General features: G+C 35.1%; 1 protein-coding gene across 4 annotated transcripts in view; it reads left to right on the top strand.

Moving 5' to 3' along the window:
• Window positions 1–26,618, top strand: part of LOC150086098 (histone acetyltransferase KAT6A-like) — a 171,358-nt gene that overhangs the window by 115,376 nt on the left and 29,364 nt on the right. For 3 of the 4 annotated variants that reach the window (XM_090373704.1, XM_090373706.1, XM_090373707.1), the window contains exons 4-5: window positions 9,911–9,992; window positions 25,194–25,307. In XM_090373704.1, the coding sequence (XP_090229830.1) occupies window positions 9,911–9,992; window positions 25,194–25,307 (196 nt within the window). The remainder of the gene's footprint in view (window positions 1–9,910; window positions 9,993–25,193; window positions 25,308–26,618) is intronic. The other variant, XM_090373705.1, reaches the window with a different exon arrangement.

The following is a 26,618-nucleotide window of genomic DNA, read 5'->3' as shown; positions in this document are numbered from 1 at the left end:
TTATTGTATCTAGATGATCCACCAAACATGTTGCAAAAAATCACAACTGGCTATGGTGCTGCAATTTCAAGACGCAGTCAGTTTTTGAACTTTTTGATCATACCTCATACATTTATAATTGATTAGAAAAATCATTCCTTTCAGTCTCAAAGGAACATAGTGCTATTCAAATAGATTTGCTTATTTAAGAGGTTACCACTGATGTATGAGGGGTGTCCATTAAATTATCTACCTATGAAGGAAATGAGATAGAGGCAAAAATATTTTTGGTATTTTTTAATGTAATTTCCCTGAACTTCAATACACTTGTTCCATTTTGTTGGTAATAAAGAAATATCAGATAAATAAAATTCTTTGTCCTGTCGATCAAAGAATGCAAACAGCATACTTCAGTTCAAGGGATGTCCACATACATTTTTCTTGAGGTGTCGAAACAGGAAATAGTCACTGAGGGCCAGATCCGGTCCGAAAGGTGGATGGATAAGTTCTGTAAAGTCAGAGTCTCTCAAAGCAACAGCACACAGCATGTGGCCTGTGTACATGTTGTTGCTGCTGTTGTCTTGGAGAAGCAGCACACCTCTGGAAAGTTTTCCATGGTGTTTTTCCTTTATGACATCCCTTAGGTCAGTGGTTTTCAACCGGGGTGCCGCAACAACATTCCAGGGGTGCCATGTAATTTGGGTTTAAGTTACTTAAACTTATTTTTTTTTTAAATTTATATGTTTATTTCATTATAAAAAGGTGTACAATATCTTTTTAATTTTGTGGTGATCTATAATTGATGTTTACTGAGTACCTCTATATAAAGAATAAAATTATATACTGTATATATATATAATTTGTATTATGAAATGTAATTTTTATAATTATATTATTGTAATAACTACCATATAACATATTTTTTAATATTTTATATATATATATATACAGAGAGAGAATATATATATATATATACACACACACACACACAGAGAATCGGATCTAACAGGCAAAAAATTGAGTAGGGGTGACGTTATTAAAAAAAAAAGGTTGAAAACCACTGCCTTAGGTTGTACATTAGGGATGCATATGACTTCCCAGTGACTGTCTGCTTGTGTTCCAAGTAGTGAATGTACAAAATTCACTCAGCATCCCAAAAAATGGTAACCATAATCTTGCCAGCTAAAGGTTGTGTCCGAAATTTTTTGGGTGGGGGAGAACCTTTGTGCTTCCATTATATTGATTCTTGCTTGGACTCAGGATCCCAGAGTGAATCCATGTTTCATCACCTGTAACAATTCTGGAGAAGTTTCAGAATCCCTTCCATAAAGCTCTAAATTCTCCTCACAATGCTATACTCTGAATTGCTTCTGCACAGGAGTCAGAAATCTGGGGACCCATCTTGCACTGACCTTAGTCATCCCCAAATATTCATGGAGGATGGTTATAACTGTTCTCTCAGATATATCATATTCCCTATAGATTTGGGACACCTTTAAATATCTGTCATTCAGCACAAGGGTTTCTGCAGCTTAGCACATTTCTGGAGTGGTCACTGTCACAGGCCTTCCTGGATGTGGATCATCTTCGATGGACTCTCTACCCCACTTGAATTGTTTTGACCAGAATTTCACGTGGTACTCTGAAGCTGCACTGTTGCCATACACAGCTACCATCCTTTCATGAATGGCCTTTAGCCCATTTCCTTCTTTGGTGAGAAACTTGATGATTGAATGATGCTCTAATTTCAGCAAATCCATAATTTAGCATTAGCAATAGTAGAGACATATGATGCAAGAAAGCAAGCTTATTTAGCATCAACCAAAAAAAAAAAAAGTAAATAAACCTTCCTGTTTCACCCATCCGTCCACTCCAAAAGTTTGTCTAATTCAGCCTTGAATTTATGCCCACTCAGGTGCAGAATCAGAGCAAGAAGGAGAATCTCATCATCTTTGAGCTTGCTTAAACCATTCAAGGCCTCAATCAGATCACCTCACTCGTGCCTAGTCTCCAGATGCTGCAATTTAAGAGTAGGAGACCGGCAGAATTACTTAACAAGTACAGGTTTACAGTACTTAACAAGTACTGTTTAAAAAAAATGTGAATTAGGGTTGAATTTGAAAGTGTCTGCAATTCTGCCCAGACATGAGAGGAGGGAGTATATGATGAGAGCCTTGTCGATCAGTTATGCCCTGGAAAGATTGTGCAAGGCTCAAGGGGTAGAATTTTTTTCAGCCTTGTCTGTACTTGTTAACAGGAGAGACTGCTTCTACAGGGATGGGATACACTTAAATAGAAAGGGTGCAAGAATATTTGCTGATGCTATCGAGGCAGTGTTAGGTGGGTCGGAAAACTGCTAGCTTGGGGGGATACAATTACTAATAGATTAACAGTAGCCACTGGCAGAGGTGAAAGTGATTCTTGCACTGCTTCTATTGGAATGAGCAGCAGCCTGGAAAACAAGATGCACGGTATTTCAGAGACTGCTGGGAGTCATTGCGGTACAAGTAAACACATGGGTTGTGTTAGGGTAGCTAAGAATAGAAAAAGGTGCATGTATACTTGCGTGTACACCAGTGCTAGGAGTTTGGTAAATAAATTTGATGAATTTGAGGTATTGCTCAAAACATCAAAGGCAGATATTGTTGGGAAATCAGAGACGTGGTGTCACACAGATATAAGGAATGCAGAACTGGAATTTGGGGAGTACAATGTGTACAGACAGGATAGGAAGGGAGGAGGGGTTATGCTGTTAGTTAAGAAACATATAAAATCCAAGGAAGTGAAGCCAGTGGACATCGCTGGACAGTGCAGTTTCGAGTCAGTTTAGTGTGACATAAGCATTGGGAGATCAAAATTGAGAGTAGGAGTGTGCTATAGGCCTAATGACTCTGATCAGTATAATAAGAAACTGTACAGGGAAATAGATTGGGCCAGTAAATCAGAGAGTCTTATAATGGGGGGATTTTAATTTCCCAGATATTGACTGGAATTTGTGGGTTGGTCACTCGCACACTAGCAAGGCTTTTGTGGATATATTGGATGATTGTTTTCTACATCAGCATGTTCAGGTGGCAACTAGAGGGAGTAATACTCTTCATCTGATTATCAGTAATGATTCTTCATGCATTAAGAATCTGCAGATAAAGGAACCACTAGGTGGCAGTGATCACAGTGTGCTGAAGTGGGATTTACTCAAAGAGGTAACTACCATCAAGGGTAAAGGGAAGGGTTTTTGCTTTCATAAAGGCGACTACGATGGTCTGAGACAGTATTTAAATTCTATACAGTGGGACCAACTGATGATGTTACCAACAGCAAATTCAAAATGGGAAGCATTCGAAGAATTTATCTTGGAAGATACTAGGCTTTACATACCAACTAAGAAATACTGTTCAAGATTTAGGCCTAAATGGATGTCAGATGAACTAATGAGACATATGGCAGAGAAGAAAAATGCATGGGATACATATAAATTAATGGGTGACATGGAAGCCTGCGATAGATATAAGGTGGTCTGTAACCAAGTCACAAAGGAGATTAGTCAGGCAAAAGGCAGATTATGAGAAATCCTTGGCAATGGAGGCAAAGAAAAACAGAAAAGAGTTCTTTACTTGTGTAAACTCTAGAAGGAAAGGGATGAATCAGATTAGTCCACTGGATATTGATGGTTCAACTGTGGATGATCCTGCTCAGGTGGCTAACAAACTAAACGAGTATTTTGCATCTACATTCACACATGCGGAGTTATTCAGGATGAGGAATGCTAGAGGTGAAGTAAACTCTGGCAGTAAGCTAGATGATTTTGTAATAACTGAGAGGAAAGTGGAGGAGAAATTGTTGAGTATAAACATAAAAAAGGCACTCGGGGTGGATGGGATCTATCCACTTATATTAAAGGAGGCAGCAAAGGAAGTAAGCAAACACTTAGCCATAATTATGAGAGCTTCTTTGGACTCAGGGGATGTACCCATAGATTGGAGAAGTGCAAATATGACCCCAATTCACAAAGGCGGATCAAAGGCTGACACAAGTAATTACAGACCTGTGAGTTTAACTTCTGTTCCAGGAAAATTAATGGAGGCACTGGTTAAAGAAGCACTGCAGGATCATCTAGACAAGACATCAGTTATAACTTGGACACAGCATGGTTTTGTTAAGGGAAAGTCTTGCCTGACCAATTTGATTGGATACTATGATGCAGTCACAATAGAACTGGATGCAGGGAATAACTTTGATATTATGTATTTGGATCTTAGAAAGGCTTTTGATACTGTTGCACATGGAAGACTGCTGCACAAATTGGAGCAGTGTGGCATTGGAGGCAAATTGCTGCTATGGATAAAGGGATGGTTGAGGGGGAGAAGACAGAGAGTGGTAATCAATGGACACTGCTCATCGTGGACCCATGGGGGGGGGGGCTATGGATTGGGGAAATGTTTGCATATCTCCAGTCTGTGGGGCAGCCCTGAATCCAAGGATGCCCTCATAATCATGGCTAAGGTCTTTCTTACTTCTTTTGCTGCCTCCTTTAATATATCTGGATAGCTCCCATCCACTCCAGGTGCCTTCCTTATGTTTAACTTCAACAATTTCTCCTCCACTTTGCTCTCGGTTATTACAAAATCATTTAGCTCCCTGCCAGAGTTTGATTAACTTCTGTCATTGCTCTCTCTGAATGATTCCTTGTGTGTGAATGTAGATGCAAAATACTCGTTCCGTTTGTTAGCTACCTGAACAGAATCATCAACAATCGAACCATGAATATCAAGTGGACCAATCTGATTCATACCCTTCCTGCTAGAGTTTACATAAGCAAAGAAGTATTTACCGTTTTTCTTTGCATCCTTTGCCAAAAATTTCTCGTAATCTGCCTTTGCTTGTCTAACCTCCTTTGTCACTTGATTACAGACTCTTATATCTACCATGGGCATCTGTGTCTCTTGATAATTTATATGCATCCCATGCATTTTTCTTCTCTGCCATGAGTCTCATTAGTTCAATCGACATCCATTTAGACCAAAACCTTGAACAATATTTCTTAGTTGGTATGAAAAGCCTAGTAGCTTCCTTGAATGTTTCCCATTTAGAATTTGCTGTCGGTAAGATCATCAGTTGGTCCTCCTGTATAGAATTTAAGAACTGTCCGAGACAACTGTAATCGCCTTTACAAAAGCAGAAAACCCTGCCTTTACCTCTGGTAGTTAAATCTTTGAGTAAATCCCACATCAGTACACTGTGATCACTTCCGCCTAGTGGTTCCTTTATCTGCAGATTCTTAATGCATGAATAATCACTGCTAATAATCAGATCAAGAGTATTACTCTCTCTGGTTACCTCTTGAACATGCTGCTTTAGAAAACAGCAGCATGTTTTTTGTGATTTTATCAGTTTTTAAATGTAAATACAGTAGAACTCAGATAAGAAATTCCCACATAAGAAGTTTTCCCCTGTACAAGGTTTTGTTTCTTAATTCCCATTATCAACTCTATATGTTGTAATGTATTATTTTCCTGCGTAAGAAGTTTCCAGGGTAAAAAGCTTTCCTGCATAAAAAGTACATGATAAAGAACACACGGCGTAATATTGTGACATTTTCCCACTTATTAAGTTTTTCAAATATAGAAATTCTTTATTTTTATGATTTATCATATGTTAAAAAAATATAAAACAATATAAACATTTTGGTAACTGAACAAGTTAGTGAGTAGCATCAATTTAGTTCATAGCAAACCACCAAAGTAGGTGAAATGGCATCATTTTTTACATCTCATATTGTGAATGCCTTCACAAAGATTTGGCCTGATATTGCACTACCTCCAATAAGCAACACTTTGTCACTGAAGAAGACTAATGTTACTTATTCTCAGAAGATCCCACCACTCAGAGGTGGTGGTATCCGCAGAGAATCCACTGGTGAAGTGTTGCCTAATTCGAGAATCCACTGTCAAAGGTAGTTCAGTATCAGGGCAACTCGTGAAGGCATTTATAATATGGGATATAACAGATTGCCATTTCACCTACTTCGGTGATTTTCTACGGACTAAAATGATACTACACATTAACTTGTTCAATTAGTGAATTTTCCATAGTCAGAGGCTTTCAGTGCTAAAACCTTTTTAGTATAAACATTTTGATATAATGGAAGTGACATATTGCAATTGTTTTCATCGATATTCATAATTGAATATGTCGACCACATTAAATGTTAAGTTCTGATGGTTGTGAACAGTTCTGAATTGCTCAGTGGATTGGTTCTCTGTCTTATTGCAATTGTGACCTTTTAGTATGTTGAAACTCCAGAGGAGCTCATACTTCCAACTTGGTGATGAGTTTAATGAACAGAATGTTCCTCCATTCCCTTGGAAAATTTCTTATCTGGGTTTTACTGCAATATATTATTGTATGGTCAGTTTGATTGCAGTTTGATCAGTGATTGACACATTTAAGAATATACAGTTTGAAATATTATGTAATGAAAGCCAATACTGATACATAACCAGATGGCATATCAAAATCAGCTACTCTGGCAGCTGATGTCATTATCTGATTATTGCTAGATGTGTTATCTGAAGAAGTTGCAGGGATTGCTACTGGTGACCTTCCTACCTACATATTCTAATCTTTCCTGTTAATTCTTTTATAAATTTGCCAGAATTACAACTTATAGTTAGGCATTTAGTTCTTCACATTCAGCCTGTGACTTCACAGTTACTCACCTGGTAGTGAATATTAGAGGATATTATTGCTAAAAATTTTTGTTCACATCCTCTTACAGGATTAGTAGCACCTAATTTCATTGACCATTACCAATCTGCCAAATAATTATATCGTCAGATTCAGGTCTGCCGTGCTTCGTTCTGTACCTATATATCACGTGTAGTGCATTAATATGTTCTAGTTGTTGTACTTGACCTAGAACTCTGCTCCGCAGCTGCATACAAAACTGGGTGCTAATCCGAGAATCTACTGTCAAAGGTAGTGCAATATCAGGGCAACTCCCCATCTGCCTCTCTGAAAGCTTTGTCAACTGGATGACATTTGCTTGTGTAAGTCCAAGCTTTATTATATAAGCTGCCATTTATATTAATTAATACTGATGGGTTTAAAATGGTGTATCTCAAATCATCTACAAAGTTTAATCCTTTCAGCAGTTACATGTATATATATTTCCATTTTTAATGTATGAGCACCGAGGAGTGCATGTACACATGCGTGTTTTACAAGATAAGATCATTTCAAACAATATGTCTATTATAGTACAAATTGCCTTAATCTTCCAATATGTGTTGCCACCTCTTATCTGTGTTTCTACCAATCATATGCACAATTTTAATAGATGGTAGCATTTAGGTAGCTTCGAAAATTATAGAGGAAGAGATCAGACCTGTTGACTAATGTTGTCCAGTTTGTCCTAAAAACTGAAGAAATTTTATGGATTTGAGATATAGATATTGATAAAATCAAATAATAAATTGATGTAGAGTATATTTCATCAAAAAAGTAATGAATTGTTTTTTTTTTTTTTTTTTTTGCAATTTATTTGACAATAATTTCACTCTGATGATCGGAACTCAAATTAAAATAAGAAAAAAAATATACTAATATTTGAAAGAAGCATTTATGTAAGAAGTTTCAATTAAAATATGTAAAAATTCCATGAAAAAAAACCATTCCATAGCTTGCTACTAGCAGTAAAACTTGTTGCCCTTGGGCAACATTCACACATGACAAACTCACTGCTGAAAGGGTTATCGAAGTTGAGTGCAAGTTTTCATGCTGTATTATTGAATTGTTAATGTTCTTCAGGGTTAAAGGCTGAGACTGCTCAGGTTGTGCATGTTTATGTTTAGGGATCAATTCTGGCTGAAGTTATTTTTTATTTATTTTTCACTATTTGATTACTTAGTGTATTACTTATTATACAATCATTGATATATGCTGAGCGATCACTGAATTATGACCACTTACCTAATACCACGTTGAGCCACCGTTCATACGGATAACAGGTGCTATTCGCCTATGCATTAACTCCACTAGATTCCAAAATAACCCAATGGTGTTCAATTCGATTGAAGTCAGGTGAATTTGGAGGCCAATCAAGATGTATGATATCTTCACCGTGTTCCTCGAATCAGTTGTGCATAGTGTGGGCCTGATGACACGACGCATTATCATCTTGGAAGATCCAGTTTCTGTGTGGAAAAAAAATGCAACATAGCAGGGTGCACATGGTCTCCTAAGAGCTGCTGGTATACCTCACCAGTGAAACGTTGGTTCATATGCACCAGGGCTCCTAGTGCTTGCCAGCAAAACATGCTCCATATTACCACCACTATCTTCCTGGATAGTGGGCACTATGCATGATGGGTCCATGGATTCACGGTGCTTGCACCATCCATGAAGGTATCCGTCGGAGTGTTGAATCAAGTATCTGGACTTGTGTGAACAGCACACGCATGTCCAGTGTCCAGCCAGCATGTTGATGCCTCAGTATTCACCGTCAATGATGATCCGCTCTGAGGAGAGGGTGTCTCTTGGATTGTCTGCTGTAGAACCCCATATGTTTGAGTGTGCAGCACATCATAATTTGGAGTATTGTATTGTGGTGTCAACTGTTGTACAGTGACCTGCCGTTGCAGCTTGTATAATGTGCTGCACCTTCACTCACCGTGAATCTCCACCTTGCGTAATCCTTTACAGTTCTGTCAGCAGGAAATATTTGACATCATTCTTTGTTCACCTTAACCATGGTGGGCTGTGAGCAACCGACAAGACATGCCATTTCTAATATGGAAGAATCCAACACACAGGTTCCCAGAATCATTCCCTTTTGAAATTCTGTGATAGCTTTACTACATCTGATAACTGCTACTTTATTAAATTGACTTGCACAACCAGATGCAAATTACCACTGAATTAGCATCAGAAGCTGTTTGTCTTTTTATACTGTGAGCTGTGTGGCATAGTCCATTACAGATGTGGTGGTCATAATTCAGGGGTCACTGAGTTTATATGTTAATGATTATAACGCTACAGCTTATTAACATTTCCTTTCTGAAAATATACATGCTCGTAATTTTACTCTCATATGGTGGTTGAAAGGCACACTGTAATTTTGATATTGAAAATTATAAAGCTATAACTATATACTGAGCTACTTCAGATTGCTGAAGTTTCTTTAGTAACACAGCACTAAATTATAATGAGTTTTATAATTTATTAATGATTCATTATATAGGAAGTGTGAAAAATGGACTTCTACTTTGCGTGAAATTTGAAGTAAAAATTTATTTGAAGTACAGGCTGAATAATAGTACCAAACTATATACAGAGCAGTAAACAAGACAAGTAAAGAAAATAGAATAAAATAGGCAAAAAAGTAAGTGTGTGGAGAGTACTGTATGTTATGATTTTCCACAGTGGATTTTGGAGGTTTTTAGTCTAGGAATAAACTGTGTGGGACATATAGTTTTTTCACTTGTATAGAAGGTTGCCCATCAATTCCTGTATTAGATTTAATATTCCTTCTGAGAATCACTTATATTACTTCACAGTTCTGTTATAGCATTCTCTGTATTGTTGAAACTACTCCATATAATAATGCTTCTTTTAATCATTAGATTAATGTTCACCTTCTAATAAAAATGAAATATGCAATGTATACAGTATATTAATTTCTTTTAATTCCTCTTTCATGTTCTATTATTGATAGTATCACAGAGGCCAAGCCTCACCAGTTCTGGTAATAAGCCTTTGATAGTCCATTCAGGGCATACTTGACTAACCTTATACCAAGGCAAAGTCTCTTATTTTGGTCAGACCCTTTAACCTCATTTCAGAACCACTTTCAAAATGAATATGTATAAGAATCTGATATGCTGTGTTGTCATATAATGTACATGGAAATTTTTTAATGTATTTTTATTAGGACTGTATGTTGTTTTGCGATGCCTGTGATAAGGGGTATCACATGAGTTGTCACATTCCTCAAGTAACTAAGAAACCAACAGGTAAAGCTCTGTTTTTTTTTTATACTGTTTATGATGAGAATTTTTCTATGAGCTTTATTAAAATCTTTCAAACTGTTATTTGGCTTTATTTTTGGCTGCTAAATATGAACCCAAATATTTATGGCACGTGAATATCTGGTTACAATTAGCATTAGTGGCATGTCTTAACACTTCAAGAAATCTAACAGGTGTAGCATCTAAATACTGATAATGTTACAGTTATTTTGGTTTAATTTTATATTTATGTAAACAAGATTAGATTTTTCTTGTTTTGAACCATTTGGAAAATGTTGCCAGTGTTGGTAGTTTAAAGACTGAAAGTTTTAAAACTGCAGAATCTTTCCATCTGGCCCCTGCCTAAAAATAAATGCCTGCCTCCACACTTATGTAGCAGAAATGTTTGCCCTTTGTACTCTAGAGCAACTGTTTAAAGGTGAATCTAATCTGAAAATAATGGGGGGGGGGGGGTCCAGGAGCAAGAGATGCAAGTAAAAACCAATTAGCCTTTGATTTTATTACATCCAACAGATTGATCTTGAAACAGCCCTATTAGATAGCTATTATTCTTGTAGTGATGAACTCCTTTATTTTGCATTCCACCATAAAATTTCATTTATCCTTTATGTAAACATGAGTTTTCCATTAAATGTGCTAAGGCTGTTCAACACATGAATGTAGCATATTGCAATTGGCTTGTATCCAAATCTCCAGCTTCATTTTCTGTCCACATAAAGTTCATAACAATAGAAAAACAGTTATTAATCAATGCAGATTCGGTTTTGAACATGTTAAGAGTAGAAAACTTGCTTTTCGTCCAAATGGTAATCAAGCCCTCTGGTCTCTTGTCAAGCTATTGGTTGTAACTTTGATCCATCTATGCTTTCATCTGTTTTACAACCTGATAGGTCTATTGCATCCTCAGCTAAAGATAAATTGTGCTTCCTTTGAACTCTTTTACTGATGAACTTGGTAAATAACTTCCTGCATGCCAAATACTCTACTCAGTGCCTTCCATAGCCTTTCACCAGAAGAGTATTAGAAGAATTCTGAACAATCTTTTTATAAAGAAAGGTACCAATGGCATGTTTTCACTTATTCTCAAAACCTGTGTTTATTCTGTATGTTGTGTGTCACCTTTTTAAATTTTCTTATTCCAGTAGTGTATTTCTTTCTGCATGAAATTTTTCTCTTATCCAGCCAGTCCTTCTCTTTTAATTACATCCCATTGCACTTATTCCTACTCTTTCCAGAGGAATAGAGAAATCCTTCAACTGTCAGTCCCTAATTCCTACTCTAAACAAACTTTCCATCTGATCACTGATCATCAATGTGGATTCCCTCAATTGATTCACTGGTGATATATTGGTTTTTATACTCATCATTGGACAAATCTGATGAAAAGTTTGGTGAAATTCAAGCAGTTCTTGGAATTTTCAAACCCTGGATCATGCCTGGCATAAAGTTCTTCTAAACAAGCTTTTATCTTATGGATTGCTCTCTGTTTTTTGCAAGTGCATAGCCACTTTTCTCTCTGACCACTCACTGCAAGTTGTGATGACATATGGCTCTCTGTCTCCTGATTTCTTAACTAATGCTGGTGTTCCCCACGATTCACTTCTTTCTCATTCTTTTCCCCGTGTATATTAATAACCTTCATCCACTGCTTAGAAATCCTATTTCTAAACAGCTTTCCTTTTTTTTGGGGGGGGGGGGGGGGTTTGGTAATTTAAAACTCACTAGATGAAAGAAAGAAATTACATTGTTTATCAACTAATACATGTGTGTCGTTTAATAGTATGTTCATGTTTTTTTTAGAAAAATAGTTTATGGGAAGAACATCATCATATACTAGAAGATGGAAAATTTAGTAATTATTTTAGAAGTTAATTATTGTTGCTTGGTTGGAAGATGGAAATGCAATTTTTAGAATGTTTAACATCAGATTTGCTATTCAACGATGAGTTTTATGAAGATTAGTATTAAGCTTTTCCTTTTTTTTGGATTTTAGGAATTTCGAACTCACTAGGTAAAAGGAAGAAATGACATTGTTCACCTACTAATATCTGTCTTGTTTTTTTTTTTTTAATAATCTGCTTGTTTGTTTTGTTCAAAAGAGTACAAGCCAATTTTATGCATATTATAAAAGTGGTAGGATGATTTAAGTTTTTCTTATTTTTAGGGGTTCGTAGCCTCTTGTATTCTCAGTATATATTCTTATATTAATTTAATTTTGTCTGAAAGCAATGCTTGAAAATAGAGCCTTCATTTAAAAAATGTGAAGTGAGAGGCAGTTGCAGTTTTTGTTTGGAAATGGCACTATGAACTAAATGGACTCCACATCATTATATTTTTCTCCTCAGATTGAGTAGACATGGGACTCTGATATTAGCCATTCTTTGATGATTTGGAGAGAGGTAACAATGTGTAGAAAAAGAATTTTTGACTGATTTGAGAACTATAAAGAGAGGTATCTCACCTCTCTTTATAGGTGATGATGCATGAAATAGATATCCAGCAACCCTCAAGATCCAATTAAAATATTCAAAAGGTCGAAAGATTAGTTCATTCAGACAGATAAACCATACATTAACTTTGTCTCGATCCCTGTGAATAGAATTAGCAGTCAATAGAAAAGGCCATTGATATTGAAGGAAGAAGTACATAAGTGAAAGAACATAATCTTTTATCATGTCTGACAGTAATAAGCAAACAAGTATTGTCCAAAGTGAATTTGCTGGAGGGAACTTTGGCACCCAGTTGCAAAAGAAGTGTCACTGCTTTTTGTCTTTTGCTGGGGACGTCCATAAATTTCTCATTCTCCTAAAACCAACAGTCACTTCTCAGAAGATATTTCATATGATTTGCACCAAATACTTGATGGAAAAATAAATTCTAAGTCCATATATCAACAGTATAAAATTTAAGCTGATAAACAAAAATGTGTTTTTTCAAACAGTTTGATTTTCAAGTACTGATTTCCAAAGCCTAAGCAGTGCACCTACTTTGTGACCAAATTTCTGCATTTGTTGTTAAACATGATGGCACTTATTTCACGCACACACACCACATTCAAATTAATGTGGCCTGAATCAGTGATGTTATCTATCCAGTAGCTATGCTTTATGGGAGCAGGTATAAAAGAAGCATATTCCTTGTTTAGTTTACTAACCGGTTACATAGGAATTACCAGTAAATTAAGAACAAAAGGAATTGGCTGCCCTAATGTTTTGAGGTCAGTAAATTCAGGATGTTGCCCAATGGCCCACTGTTGATCCTGTAAGTGTTGACAGTTGCAAGGGTCAGGACCAGTACCAGAAGACCTGCTGGAGGTAAACTCAAGACGATAACCTAACCTTGATTGAAGACATACTTTTGACTGCTGTCATGGAGACATTGACAACAACACCTTAACTGAATTTAAATCTCATTGCTGCCCTTAAGAACATCTATGCCTGCTTCTACATGCAAAGGAGGTTAAATTTATACACAGATAGCCTCTTTGCAAGACAACTGGTCATGTTTGTTATTCTGACCTTGGGAAGTGTGTGGGGGGAGAGAGAGAGAGAGAGAGAGAGAGAGAGAGAGAGAGAGAGAGAGAGAGAGAGGCACTTGAATTGATTGTGAATAGCATGTTACATGAATCAAAGACCATTGGATCTGGTGGTGGTGTTGTGTATAATTTACCATTTAGTTTAATTGACAGCCTAATATGAGATGTATAACAATCTAAAACTAGTCAAAACATGGCATTTCTTTGATATCATTGGAAGGGATACCTGTTTTGGCAATGCAATGTGCTAATTATATCAGGCTTCTCTTTGGGTTAAAAAATCAACCTGAATGTGTTTTTGGGCTGGGGAGGGGAGAAGAATGGAATTTTGGATCTCTATATGAGACTTTATGCAGATGCATAGGAGACAGTTTTATCTTACAGGCCAGTGTTGTTAATCACATTGCACTAGGCTGGTTGACTGGTATTTGGAGGTGAACACCATTTGGAGATGGTCAGCATGAACCACTGGTGATTTGTAAGTGCTCACTTATCAGGTGGCTCATGGATTGAGCACTGATCAGTGAGCTGATTCAGCTATTTTTTAAAAATAGAAGACTAGTTTTATTTATTTAAAAAAAAAAAAAAACAATTTCCTTGGTCAGTATTGTTCAAATACTGCTAATAATACTTTCTTAATTTTAAGATTAAGAAAATTATTTTTACATCTTTGGTTTTAATCAAACCTGAGATGCAAAAGACATTGGTGGTCTATGTAAAATTATTTATTTTGAATGGTAGTATAATCCCCCATGACTTCAATGCACGTACTTCATTTAATTTCTAAAGGTACTGTCCCTCTCAAAATAAAAATTTTTCTTGAGTTTCTGTCCATTGAGAATCAGTGGCTCCAAGTTCATCATCATTGGAAAAAAATTAATTCCACAAGATCCCTTTTTTAAGTTTAAGGTAAAAACAGATAATTTCTTCGAGTCAGGTCTGGTAAGATTTTGAAAGAATGTGGACTCCTTCAAAGAAGCAGTTGCAGCATTTGACTTGTAAATTTGCACATATTTGGGAAACAACGGAATGTCAGAGAAAGCTGATATTTCTTATCAGAACTCACTAATGTTTATTGCAAGTACTGTCACAAGATCCATTGCACAGCTGATTATAGTATTAGCATTAGTAGAGCCATATGATGCAAGAAAGCAAGCTTATGCAGCATCAGCAAAAAAAAAAAACTCTCCCATTTCACCCCTCCGTTCATTCCAAATACCTCTCCAGCTCAGCCTTAAATTTATTTAGGCTATCAACTTCCAAAACAAAGGATGGAAGTCTGTTCCACCAACCAACTACCCGCTGGCTAAAGGCAAACTTCCGCACAACTATCCTATATCTGTCTTTCCTCAATTTGAATTTATGCCCTCTCAGGTGATTATTCTGAGCATGAGAAAGAATCCCATCAGCATTGAGCATGCTCAAACCATTCAAGGCTTTATACACCTCAATCAGATCACCTCGCAAGTGCCTAGTCTCCAGACACTGTAATTTGCAAAATTTAAGCCTTTCTTTGTAAGAGCAACCCTTTGTTCCATTCACTAATCTTGTTGCCCTTCTCTGTACTCGTTCCAACAGCTCTACATTCTTCTTAAAATGGGGCCTCCAGACCTGTATACAGTACTCAAGTTGTGTCCTGACCATTGCCTTATACAAGGGGATAATCACCTCCTTATCCCTGCTAGAAAAATTCCTATATACCATTGACAAGATACTATGAGCTACTCTTGCAGACTGTCTGCACTACTCAGAAAACTTCATGTCTGCCTGCACAGTTACCCCCAGGTCCTTTTCGTTCTCTACCACTATCAGTGTAGTACTACAGAGTTGATACATCACTCTGGGGTTGCTGCTTCCCATATGTAGTACTTTACATTTGTCAATGTTAAACTTCATTTGCCACTTCTCAGCCCATCTGCTCAACTTTTCTAGATCCTGTTGCAGCAGCATACTGTCATTAGTGTCCTTAAAACCCTGCCGACCTTCGTATCGTCTGCAAACTTGGACATTAAGCTTGATATACCATCATCATTATCATTTATAAATACAGAAAACAACAATGGACCCAACACTGAACCCTGAGGGACTCCACTAATAAAATTAGTCCATGATGAGCAGTGCCCATTAATTACCACTCTCTGTCTTCTCCCACTCAACCATCCCTTTATCCATAGCAGCGATTTGCCTCCAAAGCCACACTGCTCCAATTTGTGCAGCCTGAACCCTGCCAACCTTCGTATTGTCTGCAAACTTGGACATTAAGCTTGATTTATCATTTATAAATACAGAAAACAACAATGGACCCAACACTGAACCCTGAGGAACTCCACTAATAACATTAGTCCACGATGAGCAGTGTTCGTTGATTACCACTCCCTGTCTTCTCCCACTCAACCATCCCTTTATCCATAGCAGCAATTTGCCTCCAAAGCCACACTGCTCCAATTTGTGCAGCAGTCTTCCATGTGCAACAGTATCAAAAGCCTTTCTAAGATCCAAATATATGATATCAAAGTATTCCCTGCATCCAGTTCCTTTGTGACCATATCATAGTATACAATCAAATTGGTCAGGCAAGACTTTCCCTTAATAAAACCATTCTGTGTCCGAGCTATAACTGAAGTCATGTCTAGATGATCCTATAATGTTTCTTTAACCAGTGCCTCCATTAATATTCCTGGAAAAGAAGTTAAACTGCCTTGATAGCATCAGCAAATATTCTTGCACCCTTTCTATTTAAGTGTATCCCATCCCTGTAGAAGCACTCTCTCCTTTTAACAAGTACAGACCAGGCTGAAAAAAATTCTACCCCTTGAGCCTTGCACAATCTTTCCAGGGCTGAATTGATCGACAAGGCTCTCATCATATACTCTCTCCTCTCAAAAGGGTGACACGAGTAATTACAGATCAGTTAGTTTAACTTCTGTTCTGGGTAAAATAATGGAGTCACTGGTTAAAGATGCATTGCAGGATCATCTAGACAAGACTGCAGCAATAATTCAGACACAGCATGTGTTTGTTAAGGGAAAGTCTTGTCTGACAAATTTGATAGGATATTGATGTAGTTACAAAAGAACTGGATGCAAAAAATAATTTTGATATCATATACTTTCATTTCAGGAAAGCTTTTGACACTGTTGTGCATGGAAGGCTACTGTACAAATTGGAGAAGTATGGTATTAAGGGTAAATTACTACAATGGATAAAAGGATGGTTGAGTGGGATAAGACAGAGAGTGATAATCAATGGACGCTGCTCTTTGTGGAGTCCCACCCAGGGTTTGGTGTTGGGCCTGTTTTCGGTTTTGTATATTTATCAATGATATTGATGAAAGTATGTCAGGCTGAATGCCGAAGTTTGCAGATGATACAAAGGTTGGCAGGGTTGTTAATGAGAGTAATGGCAGTGCACTACTGCAACATGATCTGGAACATTTGGGCAGATGGTTGTTGTTGTTATTTGGTTTTTAGGAGCATTAGCAACTAAGGCCATATTGCTCCGGGATATGCGGTGGTCATTCCCTGACCTTTCCGCATCCTCCGTATTTGGTGGTGACGGGCTCGAACCCCGGTCTAATCAAGAAGCGTGTGCTACGCACTGCTGCTCCTTCCCACCTGGCTACGGAGGCGCCTGGGCAGATGGACTGAGAAGTGGCAACTGAAGTTTAACATTGACAAATGTAAAGTACTGCATATGAGTAGAAGTAACCCAATAGAAATGTACCAACTGTGTGGTACATTTCTCTGGTGTGTGGCATGTTTCACTTAGGGTGGTAGAAAATGAAAAAGACCTGGGAGTAATTGTGCAGTTAGATATGAATTTTTCTGAGCATTGCAGACAAGTCACCAGAGCAGGTCATGGTGTATTGTCAATGATATACAGGAATTGTGCTAGTAGGGAAAAGGATGTGTTATTCCTTTGTATGAGGCAATGGTCAGGCCATGCCTTGAGTACTTCATACAGGTCTGAAGGCCTCATTTTAGGAAGGATGTAGAGTTGCTTGAGCAAGTACAGAGAAGGGGAACAAGATTGGTGAGGGAAACAAAAGAGTCGTCTTATGAAAAAAATTGCAGCGTCTGGACTCTAGGCACCTGCGAGGTGATCGGATTGAGTTGTATAAGGCCTTGAATGGGTTGAGCAGGCTCAATTCTGATGGGATTCTTCCGCTTGCTCAGATTACAAACCTGAGTGGGCATAAATTCAAATTGAGCAAAGACAGTTATAAAATAGATATGCGGAAATTTGCCTTTAGCCAGTGGGTAGTTTTCATCTATCAACAAACTTCCATCTGTTGTTGGGGAAGTTGATAGCTTAAATTAATTCAAGGAGGAACTGCACAAATGTTTAGAGGTAATGGATGTGTGAAATCTGTTTTTTTTTTTTTTTTTTGCTGATGCGGAAAGCTTGCTTTCTTGCGTTGCCTGCTCGATTACTACTATCTGTGAATTATGCAGGGCATTGTCATGGAGGAAGGAATCTGTAATTAATCAAGCTGGCAAGGTAAACATAAACCTTATACATATGCACATTTTTGTTTTGTTTTTTTGTTTTGCATAATGTTGTAAGCCAATTTGCATATTATTGTTAAATAGTAAGGGAATTGACCTTCCATGACTAGTTCCCGTATACAGCATATTCTAATATATCATGAATTATTTTAGGATTTGTTTCCTTGGTGAAACAAAACACCAAAATTTTTGTGTACACTTTTTGCACAGCTGCAGTAATCTGATTTTAAAAAAAAAATAAAATAAACATACCAAAAAAGGTTTTCTACCGTTCTTTCTAGGTGAGCATGGTTCTTTATTGAACAACATTTATAGATCATGAATGGGATAGATCTAATGAGATCTTGAATATTTGTCATATTCAAGAACTCTCACTGGAATGTCATGGATTCTGTTTGTGAACTTGCATCTGGATTTTTGTCTTGAATATCTGCCAAGAGATTAGGTGATGTTTATTCTGTATTCTAACAAATTAGCACTTTCTAGAGTGATTGAAAATTGCTATTGATATCTTAATTGGTGCAGTCATAATAGTACATAAAACATAGCCTTCCATATATTTTAGATTTATTAAGAGTTTTATTTTGCATTTGAATGAAGTGTCTATAAATACTCATCATTCTTCAGAAATGTGCCTCTTGTTCATTGCTGGAATTAGACCATCGACATCCTTACAAACAGTGAGTTCACCTTCTGTTTGATGGAATTTATCATAGTCTTTATTTTGAGTACGAAATATTGTTACTTTTATGGAATTATCCAGAAAGATTTCCATTGTTGTAGCCTCGAGGCCAAAAGCTCTGCTGTATTCTTCGGCAGTTCCAGATCCCTGATGAGGTCATTAAGCTCACTTTCTGTGATCTTATGTGGTTCAGAAGGATAAAGGTTTGGACAAAAAGGTGGATCCTTGATTTAGAAGGTTGCTGCTGTACTACTTTGTGTATATCAAGTTGATATTCATCAGTAACTTCATCAGAGTGTACAGAAAAATGGTTGGCTAATTCAGAAATAGGTAGTACTTCACTGTGAGGCATGGAACGAATTGCAGATGGTGTATTTGGGTATGTCAGTGTACACTTTTTCTTCATTGTCATCCCTTTTCTAATAGGAGGTACCATACAGAAGTAACAGTTTGTGATGCGATTTGTTGGCTCCCTCCATATCGTGGGCACTGCAAAAGGCATAACACATCCCTTTTGATTCACCCATGCATTGAGTTTTGATGAACATTTAGTGCAGCATGTGTGTGGAGGCCAGTTCTTGCCCTGGTCGCCCACTTTACACCCAAAGTACAAGAAGTATGCCTTTTTTATGGCTCGAGTTAAGGAACTTTCTTGAAGCTAACTTGATTTCTCCACATGCATAACAGAAATCATCTGGACTATTTGCACAATTACGGGGTGTATTAATCTTACATGACACAAATCTGTGCAAAAAGTAGGAATCTCACAGAGATTCCTACTTTTTGCAACTGTTAACTGTTAACAAAAAACCCAGCACCTAGCTGTATTAGAGAATTACTGCAACAGAGTTGAAGGTGCATTTGAGACTACAACAGCTTATTACATGATGCAGAATGAGGCGACAGTTGCCAATCACGTGATAAGAGCATGGTCGTACTGAAACTGTGGTGTTTCCAGGTGCTTTGCCGAGAGCCATAGTTGATAATATAGATTAACTCGCTAATGTGAGGCCTCAACTGTAATTTGAAAACAAGAGCCAATCGACAAATATTAATATGATTTTCGTGTTCAGCAGCATAAAATTAGTCGAGGTGGGTATTTTCATTTTTGTAACATTTTCCGTGTTGACCAGTGTTATTCAAAATTCCCTCAGTATCGTGCTTAACTCCTCAGAGTACCCTTCTTTCTTTATTCTGGTTCCCTTCCATATGGTTTTATTTATATCAGCTGCTTATATTCAATACTTTCCTTGCTATTTATCTTTTTATGTGTTTTTATTTTCACTTATCATTGACCAAGTACTGTAATGCTGACTCAAGCTTTACAGTTAATGAAAAATAATTTAGAAAATTACAATTTAAGATTTATTTTAAAAAATTTACTGATAATTAAGAAAATGTTAGGCTTATTTGAATTTTCGGCAGAATGATAAGTTGAATTAAAAGTTCATTGGACTAGATATATATATATAAAAAAAACTATGAATTAAAATTAATTGAAGTAAATGACATTGGTTTAATATTTATTTAATCTTTAATATCTTTAATATGCTTGTTTAACTGATAAAAGTGGAATAGATTGTATCAGCATTTTTGAAATTCTGAAGTGTAAAAAGGGATGAGACTGCATTTTGCCCTGAAAAAACTGGAACCTGTACTCATATTGGAGATTATCAACTGTTGGTTAAAGCTAAAGTATATAAAATAAAGTTGTTGTGCATATTTCATGCAGGAACTCTTAATAATAATAATGGCCTCTACTTCAAATTAGAGAAAGAGAAGGAAAACTTACATAGCATATTTAATCAATAAATAAACAGTTAAATTAAGTTAATCACTCTTGAACCATGTAAAATTAATAATGCTGAAACTACAGAACATTACATATTTAGATAACTACTGTTGTTAACAAACCAACCAAAAATTAAATAATTAAATAAAACAACGAAAGCTCACTCTCACCACAAGAAAGCCTCTCAGCTTTCTGCAAAGTTGGCACAAAACTGATATCTACACTATGTGAGAAGACTTATTTGTGAGCTGTATTTGTCTTTGAGATGGAATTCTGAAGGCTTTTTAAAAGGATACTATTTGCAACAGTGTTACATATATTACAGTGGGCTTATTTGTAATTACTAGTTCAGTGATCCTTTTCGCTGATTGGCATAAACAAACAAAAGTAGTAGAATATATTACAATATTTTCTGGTGTCTTAGAGGCACATTTTTTTGAACATTTGCACACCAGAATATTTCTTTGAACATTATGAGATCAGGATGTGTTAAGCAGATTTAAGACCTTGGCAGGAATTAGAATTTAATTGAAGCTGAATAAAAAGATCTTAATTTAAACCAGACTAGAACTGTACAAAGTTTATTTCTCACTAAATAGAACTATAATATACAAAAAATGAATTACATTACAGGAATATAAACTGTGTACTTTCCAGAAAAAGATTGCATGACTTTTTCATCACAAGTGATTACACTGATATAAAGTCATTATATGAGGGTATATCAAAGAAAAGGTTGACTGTCCTTTACTAGCAAACTGCTTTGTTGTATAGAATCTGGTGTATACTGGACATATCAATTTCTTTTCTATATAACTGCCAATTTGTTTAAGCACTTTAGACTTGGTGGACTAAGGCTAAGCTGACTTCACTCTCACTGAACAAAGGTCACTATTATTTAAGTGCAGTAGTAAGAGAATAAAAAATTCTAAATAGCTGCACATGTAGCCATGCAAACAAAGAAAAAATTAAATAGAATAAGCTTAAAAGTGAAACAACAGTTTACAAGAAAAAAGTAATGTATGCTGTTTACTTACTTTAGGCTTGTAGCATTTTAATACAGTAAAATTTTTCTTATTATTAGAAAATTATTTTGGGGCATGCATCCAATCATCCTCCTTCCTCCTACTTTTTAAGACTGCAGTTTGCATTATTTCAAATGAACAAATCAAGGCTTAAACATTACTTCAACTCAACAGACAATTGCTATGTGGAGTAATGCTGTATAGAATCAAATTGTTGTGAATGTTAGAAGTGCTCTGTATTCAAATAAGGGAACTACATTGCCATTACAATGAGCTTTTTTTAACTTTTCCATTGCAACATTTTAGTCAAGCTAATATTGGAAAGGCTTATACATAAAGGCATGTTCAGCAATCATTCATTAGAAAGGCAGGACCATATGTCAGTATATAGTGATTTCTGTGTAGTCTGGCAAAAAAAAAAAAAAAAAAAAAAAAAAAAAGTTAATTCTCTATTTAAAAAAAAAAATTCTTTTTTTTTTTTTTTCTTTCTTTCTTTCATTTTTTTTTTTTTTTTTTTGTTTATTTTTTCTGTACTTTTTTCCCCTCACTTATTTCACTGTTTCTAAATTTTTGTTCCTATGGTTAAGGATAGAAATGTGAAATCACCTGATTTCAGAGACTGTCACTTGCTATGATCAAGTCTCTTTATAAGTACACTTTCCCTTTAATCAGTCTGTTATCTTTTGAAAAATAATCTGTTCAGAATTCAAAACTAATAAATCCAGCTAATTTCATTAAGAAAAAATTACAATATAATATATCTATTGTTAGTTTGTGTTTGTATATTTGTATGTTTTTTTTAATTTTTTTATTTATTTATTTTGTTTCAAATATAAATTTAAAACTGACTACAAACAGTTCATTTCATTTATCATTAATGGGAAAATGATCAGTCAGAGTTTATAAAAGATATTTATTCAAAGTTTGATCATTTATAGTAAAAATATAATTAATATGAATTATTGAGTTTTTATAATAGATCACTGTTAGTTATTTAATATAGGAAATAATATAGCAGTTAGTGAATGGAAGACTACCCAGTAAGGCCAGCAGAATTTCAGCTGATAGTATGGTCTTAATCCTCAAGATATAACTAACTTCCTAATCCATAAGTCACCACTAGAAGCACTGCCTTTTAATTTATTCTATTATTTGTTTAAAATATAAGACATAACTATCATAATCTATATTAAGACTTACACTGGTCTCTCATCAGATAGAAAGTGGTCTTGAAATAAATTTGTTAATCTTGAGAATTAAGGTATTACTTATAGCATTTGAAATTCTCTTGGCTGCTAAATACATAAAGACAAAGTTCCTCATTTTATTAATTTAAATGTCAACTAGTCACATTTTGAGAATCCCTCTTGGTATGGGACATTTTTTGTTAATATATTGAAGTAATTTGATGAAGCTGTCATCTGGACTAGAAAATCTACCTAATTTCATATCAGTCCAACTGTTTTCACAGTATTATCCCACCATGTACATTACTTTATATCTAGTTTCTTAATTTAAAGGGAAAACTTTGTGCTCTTAGCTAACTTCTTTCCCTAGTAACAGTTAGAGATTCTGATATTTTGGAGTTTTTTGATTCTGAAGAGAATAAAATATTCATTGAATTCTCCAGATTTCTTGAGAATTGAGGGGGGGGTGAACATGTGATTGCCATTGTAGCCCATCGGTGAATGAGGGTTGGAAATTTATTTTACAAAGAGAATTTATGTTTAAAAGTATTTAAGAAGAAAAATTTTAATAAAACGTACATACAGACAAAAGTAACAACTACAAAATTGTCCAAAACAAGCATAAAAAAAATAGCAAGTCATTTAATTTTGCATTAAATTAGGGTGTTAATTTGAAAGTTATTCATGTTTTTTAAATGACATGTCACAAAATACAAAGAATTATTAGCTTTATCTGGCCTTAGCTTTGTAACAAAAATACCAGATATCGAAAAGTTTCATTCATTTTGAGTTGAAAATGCAACCAAAAGTAATCTCAATTTTTAAACAATATTACCTATTACTTCATAAATCTTGAATTCTTTGATTGAAGTAAAAATTTTCGTCATTTCATGTGAGTTTGTTCAAACAAATGCAGAATTTTTCAACTATTCTTATCAAGTGAAATTCCATCAATATTCCTTTTGATATAGTACGGTAATGTAGGGTTATTTTATTTTTTATTTATTTTTATTTTTAATAGCAGATGCTATATATAATTTTCGCTTCCCTACACTGTCCTACCATTTTAATACTAATACTAAAAGTAATTTCATATTTCTGTGAGAAATTCTGGGATAATTGTGTTACTGCTCAAAGTTTTTTTGGCCCTGGCGGACAAAAAACTGACCATTCTCACAGTACGGTATCAAGTTACATCATATGCAAAGGCTAAAATTACTACTTTTAAATTGCCATTTATTTTTATTTAACTTATCAGTGATGATTAGGACAGAATTTACATTCTTCCCCTCCTCCCAAAAAAAAAAATGTCATATACAAAAAAAATTATAATTGTACTGTTACTCTTCTCATTACCTTTTCAATAAAAACCAAATCATGATCAGAAATACTTTCTGGATAGATCTTTGCTCAACCCCTAAACTAGCTTGAATAACTTTTTTATCAAAAGGCTACTGTTTCTATAATGGAGTAAATCATTTGGTTGCTTGCTTATCACAGCAAAGGAATTGCTTGTGGAGAGGGGGAAGATCTGTGAATCATGGAACATTTCATGTTTCTTTAGGCAGTTAAATTTGAAAATGTTCTACCAGACAAGTTTAATTTTTTCTTCTTCTTTTTTTTTTTTTTTTTTTTAGAAAGTTGTTTCTGTGTGCTGCTCTAACTGTTGTTTTATGAACGTGAATTTAAAAAAAAGTATGAAATGACAAAAATACATCTTTATAAAAGAAACTAAACAGTTTTAATAGAGGTAGTTATAATGTGCCCAAATAAGAGGAAGAATAAATGCGATTTAGAAATATTCATGCCATGTGCACCTACATGTGGCATGAATATATAAATATGGATTTATGACATTTCTTCAAATTCCTGAAGAATTCTAGTAATTTTATATTAATGAGATGTACCCTCTCTCCGAGGGTGGGGAAGGGAGGACTTCTGCCAATTAAATAGTCAGTTTAGGCTGTTATTTTGTCCTAGGGCAAAACTGTACTGAATTATGTAATAAATGAATTCAGAAGTCACTGGTAGTAAAACTTAAAGTAATGCAGTTTTCAAGTGGAGAGATGCCTTCATATTATGCAAATGAAATACTGTGGAAATTCCAATTTTTGTAGAAGATTCAATAATAACATCAAAGGTTCCTCAATATTGAATGATATGGTATAAAGGTTGTGCTGAAATTTGAAACATTTGCTATTTTATGCCATATATAAAACAGTCCTGAAATGATATTAACAATGTTTTAAAGAGTTTTAGATAATATTTTATCACATTGACAAAGAACTTTGTATTAATAGTCTTCATCTTGAATATTAATTAGCAATAGACAGAATTTTATTTAATTTAGACATTTAAATTAGATTACTGACAATAATGTGCACTTGTTTTATATTAGCATTTTTCCACATGATTTATTTCTGTTTGCTTAATTGATGATATGACTGATCTTCCCAGGTAAATGGGTTTGCTGGCAGTGTTCACAAGATAAAAAAGTTAACACAAATGGTGGTGCATATGGCCACCAGTATGGTGTTGCAGATGATATCCATACTGGACATCAAAGAATGGGTAATGCTAGCTTAAATCTGTCTGCATATATATGTAATTTGTATTAACTTTCTATATAAGTTCTAGAATAAAATTTTGAATTACAGTAAATTCCTATTATAGTGCTTTCCAAGGGACTGACCTTAAAAAGTGCTTTAAACAGGAAAGGATATTTTCATATTTTGGTAATATTTTTTATTTTATTGTTTTCTTTTTTTCTTCTCCCCCCCCCACGCTGGTTTTATGAAGAAACAGTTTAATTGAAAACCTGCATACTTATATACTGCACGTGCTCTTTTAGCAGCTGCAACTTTTCTTTGCATGCTATTAAAAACATTTATTAAACTGAAGGCTGTTGAGTATTATAAATATTATAAATTTATCATTGTATTGGTGTTTTCGTTAATTATTTTTTAATGCCACGTTGTGCATACATGGCATTAAAACATAGAAAAAATGTAGCACTGTACCATCAAAGATAGCAACTGAACAGTGTTAAATTTGGGTGGAGGGGTAAACAAACATAGAAATGATGAGAGCATGCAAAGCATTGATAAATGATTAGATACTAAGTTGTACAGAACAGCCTTTCTTCCTTCAAGGCTACAAGTTAGATATGAAGTAAGCAAACTGCACCATAAATGATTCCTAGAATTTAGTCTATATCATCCCTTTCCCAGAACCAAAAATCATAAGGAAGGAGGTGTATACATCCATATTTATTCTTTCTTGGGACCTTAAAAAATGCATTGAAAGCAGGAAAGTATTTGAAATGGAAATGTTATTGAACATTAAAAAATGCATGGCATTTCACAGGATTGTGGTCTGGGAAAGGAGTATTAAAAGCAGGAGAATGCTTGTAAGTTGGAATGTTATAACAGGAGTTTACTGTATATTCATTTAAATATGGAAACAAGATGAATGATTTAAAAATAGTCCTCAAGTAGATTTATTCAGTGTTTTGTTTATAAAATTTTAGGTTGCTTATATAACTTTAGAATTAAAAAGAATTATTAAAGGTTTCGAAATTTCAAAATTTATTCAGGAAATAAAATTACAAGGAGTAGTAGCACTTTTATTCCTCCTCTCTCTCTCCCACTCTCTCCAGTATGAATCTTGATGTTTGCAAGATTCATACTGGAGAATGAATTACTGACTACAATGTATAATAGTGATTAGTATTAGTATATAATTAGTGTATAATATTTGATTCTGCAGATTTCATTTGTTTTCCAGTGTAAAGTCCATATTTCATCTTTTATTCACTTCATCTTTCTTATAATTCCACTTGCTGTATTGGATTAGTGCTATCTTTACAAATCCATAATAAAT

This window comes from Mastigoproctus giganteus, chromosome 5 (assembly GCF_048544385.1).
Source record: "Mastigoproctus giganteus isolate SK-2022 chromosome 5, ASM4854438v1, whole genome shotgun sequence".
Classification (NCBI taxonomy): Eukaryota; Metazoa; Arthropoda; class Arachnida; order Uropygi; family Thelyphonidae; genus Mastigoproctus; species Mastigoproctus giganteus.
This window is presented reverse-complemented; position numbering and strand designations above follow the sequence as displayed.